Source organism: Dendrobium catenatum, unplaced genomic scaffold, assembly GCF_001605985.2.
Source record: "Dendrobium catenatum unplaced genomic scaffold, ASM160598v2 fragScaff_scaffold_185, whole genome shotgun sequence".
Lineage (NCBI taxonomy): Eukaryota > Viridiplantae > Streptophyta > Magnoliopsida > Asparagales > Orchidaceae > Dendrobium > Dendrobium catenatum.
Genome location: NW_021318647.1, coordinates 149050 through 154728, shown reverse-complemented (window position 1 = coordinate 154728; position 5679 = coordinate 149050). Strand labels below are relative to the sequence as shown.

At 34.1% G+C, this 5679-nt stretch overlaps 1 protein-coding gene across 2 annotated transcripts in view; it reads right to left on the bottom strand.

The window, feature by feature from the left end:
* LOC110099462 overlaps nucleotides 1-4638 on the bottom strand; it is a 23919-nt gene extending 19281 nt beyond the window's left edge. The window contains exons 1-4 of one of the 2 annotated variants that reach the window (XM_020826616.2): nucleotides 4053-4638; nucleotides 3289-3925; nucleotides 1775-1977; nucleotides 1429-1626 (exon numbers count right to left, since the gene is read on the bottom strand). In XM_020826616.2, the coding sequence (XP_020682275.1) occupies nucleotides 1429-1626; nucleotides 1775-1977; nucleotides 3289-3811 (924 nt within the window). In that variant the 5' untranslated portion in view covers nucleotides 3812-3925; nucleotides 4053-4638. Of the gene's footprint in view, nucleotides 1-1428; nucleotides 1627-1774; nucleotides 1978-3288 lie in introns of both variants that reach the window. The other variant, XM_020826617.2, reaches the window with a different exon arrangement.
* Nucleotides 4639-5679: the final 1041 nt, after the last annotated feature.

Sequence of the window (5679 nt, the reverse complement as noted above, 5' to 3'; positions counted from 1 at the left end):
ACAGAAGATATGCGATTCTTACTAGAGCCACTACATGTGAAGGAAGTGAGGAAGAATGATCAAGGCAAAAGGGAGATTCTCATCGAGTGGAAGGACTTACCGACACATGAGGCTACTTGGGAGATATACGAAGCCCTGCAGGAGCAGTTTCCAGACTTCAACCTTGAGGACAAGGTTGATCTTCTAGAGGGCGGTATTGTTGGGCCGGGATTACCGACCCCGCCTGGACCCGCGCTGGTCTACAGGCGGAGAAATGGGGGGGGCGGGCTTCAGCCGAACCAAGGAGGGACCCCCACTTAAGTGGGGGTATTTTGGGGAGGGGAGGGGATTTTTGAATGAGTATGAAGGGAGCCTTTAGGGTTTAGTTTTGAGTATTATGAAAAGTGTATTCTCTCTCTTATTTTCTCCTTAGCCTCCTTCTTGCTCTTTTCTAGGGTTTTTCTTGTGGGAGATCTTGTCCTTCTCGAAGTGGACAAACTTATCTTGTTTTCTCTTGGTTTTCTTATGCAAAGGTTTTAACTTCTCATCTCAACCCTCTTGTGATTGTTCTTCTTTGATTTTGGTGGAGAAATTCCTCTTTTTGGGGGAAAACTAGGGCAAAACCGAAATTGTCTAAACCTAAGGCGTATCAAATTCCTACTGAAGGATTTTTTGAATCCATCAACTAGTTGCGGGTGGACAATGGATTAGTGGGGATATAAAGAAACATAATTCAATCAAAACAGACATTTCATAGTTGTCGAGGTAGAACAACACGTACAGCCTACAGTCTACTCAATAGAACATACTTATAATGCTTCACAGTTGACATTATAACTGGCAAAAAGCAAAGCATCACAACTATGTATAATTATTATTTCAACTCTTGCTTGTAAAATGGTAAGATAGACCACTTAGATGTCAAAAAATCAAAAGCAGTTTAATCTTACATCTTAAAACAATAAGAAGACTCATAGATCAACCATCAACATTAGCAATGTTGCTTCCGTCAATGCACCTAGAATGAGGCTTCGTTTGGGATGGCTTTCTTGCTGCTTCTTGAAGCAGCTTTCTAGTACAAATATTTTAATTTTTATATCGAAAAACTATTTTAAAAAGCAGCAAAAAAGTCGTCCCAAATAAAACCTGAATGTATGTATTAAATTTACTGTAACATCAGTATAACCGTATGTCTTTGATGGGGACATCGGATAATCATGGAGAGTTTATCAGAGACGCGGCCGACGATCTACGGCCACGATCGAACCATAGCATCTAAGTAGTCCTGCATCAGTATAACCGTATGTCTTCTTGTATTTTTTTCCACTTCTTTTGTAGTTGTTTCTATAATCTAGCTTTTATTTTAATTAGAAGGGTTTGACTAACTTTCCATAGAAAAAAAAGAGTTGGAACAACTATTCAAAAAAGTAAATGATAGTGGAAGCTCACTGTTATGCTGTATAGCTTGTAAAGGACATCATTCATGCCGCCAGTTTCTTCATTAAGTGATAACCAATGCCTTTCTATTGTATACTTCTGTATAACATTTTTCACACGGTTCCCAAAGTATTCAGCCATCCAGATCACCATTTCCAATGCTTGAGAATTTCCACCAAATATGTACTGATCAACAAGGCCTGCCATGATCTGTTAAGCAATTTGATAAACATCCAGCCAACAGAATAAAAGTCATCATCAACAAGGCGTGAAAAATGTCAAAAAAGGTTCATATGAACATACGGAAAAAACATGTAAAATAATTGTACAAGAACACAATTATCACAGGGAAGCCTACCTTGTGTATGGTGTAATATGGTGCCCATACACTTTTTATGGCTTCAAAGCGGTCAAAAAACTCGGTCGGAAATGCAGAAAGATAGCCTGTCCCAATTTTCTTTTGGCAAGCATAAAGTGCATTAACCACTGATGTCATTTTTTCTTGAAGAGTATCATTATGCGTGCTAGCCCACATTTGAGCAGTTGCACTCATATAATGACCTGAAAATATATATAAATATATCAGATATTCAAACCAAAATTGATATTGATAGATTAAGCAGACAGTCAACAATACAAGTGCTCGTAGCTTTTTCCCACCGTCAGACAAAAAACAAAAAGTGCATGCTTCATAGTCCACGATTTAGCTTAAATACCAGAGAGGGAAAGCCAAATAAGTGATGGTGGAGATGTTTAATGATAAAAAAAATTTGCAAGGATAAAAACAGAACTATATAAAAGCAGGGAACGGGATGTTTCAAACGAGCTGACATATTATATGTAGAATAGCACTGAACAACTCTTAAGGAAAGAACAGATAGCACAGTAATCGACAATGACAATGGCAATGCATAAACCCTTGGCCCAAATGCTACAAAATTCAAATATAGTACTTCCATTAGTGAGTGAGAATTTCAAAGGAAACAAAGATCCACTGATACGTTTTAGAAGTAAAAACAATAAGGTAGCAAGTAGAAAACTGTAGGAATTTGAAGATAGGGGCTGATTTTGATTAATACTTCAATAATAATAAAAAGATACAATTGATCTATAATTCGAGAGGTAGATCAACTCTCCCACAAATCCTATACACTGCTACGAAACTCACCATGAGAAAAGCTACAATAAAAACAAATTGCCTAATGAAAAAAAAAACATAATTATCCTTAAATAAATCATCATATTTTCCTCTCAAATCTGAATTCAAATCAATCCTTTTTCTTTAAATAAATAATTCCTAATTCCCTCACAAATTTAAATTCAAATCAACCATCTTTTCGTAAATAAACATTTCCTAATTCCCTCAACAATCTAAATTCAAATCGATCTCCTTTCCCTGAATAATTTCCTCCTAAATTTAATTAAAAATTTCATAAATAACTCTGCCTTGATTTCTCCTCTTTATATAGTAAATATTAACTCCCCTGAGCCCCATAAGGTGGGCCCCTTGACATATCAGCCACACAAGCTCATCAATCACTTAAACATAAATAGATACTTTATGGATGGTATTCTAATGAGCGTTCTTTCAATATTTACAAATAAATTTGCAGATGCGTGAAATGTCTCCATAATATTGTCAATGAACTCTCCATGACCCTGGCAGTCTAGTTTCGTGCAAATGTTAGCAGACCATCTGGTTATCCATGCCGAGCTAGATAAGATACAGATAAAAAATACAAAACCAATTAATTTATTTGTTTTTAAATGAAGGACTTTAAGGAAAGCATACTATATAAATATAGGAAACAAATAGTTGTATCAAATTTTATCAAGTAAAGAAGAAAACTGTTATGGGGAAAAAGTACTAACCAACGAAGTGCCCTCTAAGTTCAACATCAGGTGCTTCCCAGCCTCCATATGGTGTACCAGGAGTTTCCAGGCCAGCTTGCTTTCTAAAGCTCCAAACCAAACTATCCAAATCCAATAGTAGTAAATACTCCATATTAGTTTGCTGAGCTTGCCCATGCACAGAATCAGGATCCAAACGAACATCATGAAGCGAAACTTCCTTAAGGAAATCCCCTCCCTGCTGCTGTTTACTAATTCCATCTGAACTCATACTTTGATACAGTATCTTCCAATCAAAACTCTCAACCATAGACTCCCTTTCAAGAAGTTTACGAGGAAGCAAGTCCATATATGTCGACTTATCAATAATAGATGACTGATAATGAGAAAGTAACTCTCCTTCCCAGCTATCCTTCCTTAATTGAGAACGAATAGTGTGAGAAGAAGTCTGAGTAGGAATATTTGTGCATTCCTTTCCACAGACATAGCTGAAGTGTGCCAACGCCAGTAAGAAAAACAAACAAACAATCACTCCAGGTTCCATCTACGTCAATTACAATCAAACCAAAGCTATAGTTTCCCAAACTCCTGACAATAGTATTATGCCAATCAAACCTCAGAGAGCTTCATTTATAAACCGAAGAAGAAAGACTCGAAGCTGCAAAAGCAAAGGAAGCATAAAAAACCAAATTCACGGCCTTTATCATGGAAAAAGTCAAGGAGCCCATCAAAGAGACCACTATAAAGGTGCAAACAACATAGAATCAGCCATAAACCAAACTCACACCAAAAGATCGAGCCTTTTGCCACGGTTCCTTGAAAACAGAACCCAAAAAGGGAAAAAAGTACTCCAAGTGGACTGCGAGGAATGCTCGTTGGCCCTTATGGGATGCATACAAGAAGAATTTTTATGTAAAGAAACTAATGAATTTATAGGATAGCATGGCATTAAGCCTCATTTTCTTCCCTTCTAAAATAAGCACCAAGCGTTGATTGCAAGGAAAGATACTACCCTATCGTAATCGGAATTCTCAGAAAGCAAAGTAACTCTCTATATTCAATAAGCAAGCTGGGATGGATATCAGACACCCTGACGTTCACTGCAAATCATGAAAATGAAAGAAAACTGATCCACAATCTGCTAATTAATCCCGTGAACCCCAAGTCATCGACGAACATATTGGGGGGAGTGAAAGATATGAGGTAGACGCATGGAACCGATAACTAAAGACAAATCGGCGGTATCACGCGATCTTACAACGCTCAGGTTCAGATGTCCAGTCCCACTTTCCCTGACCTGTGAAACTCTAGGGTTAAGTTTTATCGTCATCTCCCCATTGATCCACAACGGCAAGCCACCCATTCCCAGTGACTGGTAATGGTGAAAGAGATAGGAACGGGAGAATTTGTTTATTTATTTATTTTTTATTTTTATTTTTATTTTTAAAGGAATCTACGTGAATACCATTAAATTATCATGCATTAACATTTTTATTTTTATTTATATCATATATATATATATATATATATATATATATATATATATATAAGTAGTATATAGAAAAATCTAGGAAAAAATATATTATATGTATAAATATATAAAAAATTTATGATTCTTATATAAAACTCTTTATTTATTATTTTTTCATAATGACTTGCATTTTTAGGTGTAACTATAAAATCGGTCTCATTTATTTGATCATTAAATTTAATACTTTAAATTAGTTTAAACAAATTAGTTTAAACAAATTATATATTAAAATATAGAGATTTATATGCATATTATTAAATTTTTAAAAACTTATGTATCTAATATCTAAATCTTTATATTTATTTCTATAATAGAATTGTCTCTAAATAAAATAAAAGATATTACTAATACTATGTTATTTAAATAAAATACTTTTTTCATGTAAATATTTTGATTACATTTAGACAATAGAATGTTATAAATATAAATATAAAATTTTAAATGTTAAATAAGCAACTAAATAAGAATTTTGCATTTTGTATGTAAGCCCCTCATTAAAATAGTATCATACATTAAACTATTATTAAACCAACTTATACTAAATATGCCAAAAAATTTCATGTTGTAAATGGAGTATTGTTAAATGGTTAAATGAAGTAAAGATATTAAGGTTATATATAAATAATATAATTTAATTATTGTGTGCTAACTCCATGATCTATATTGGAAGAATTATATATGTCTTCATTTTAATCATTTAACTAGAGATTATCAATAAAAATTGAAAATAAACATGATTGCATTTTTATCTTGTTCGGAGCCTCATATCATAGGATATTTACATTTTTTTCTGAAAATATATAAAATCACGTAGTGAGCATATAACCCAGCAAGTAGCTAAAATCTCACAACTGAAATCAATGCAAAATAAAAGAAAAAAA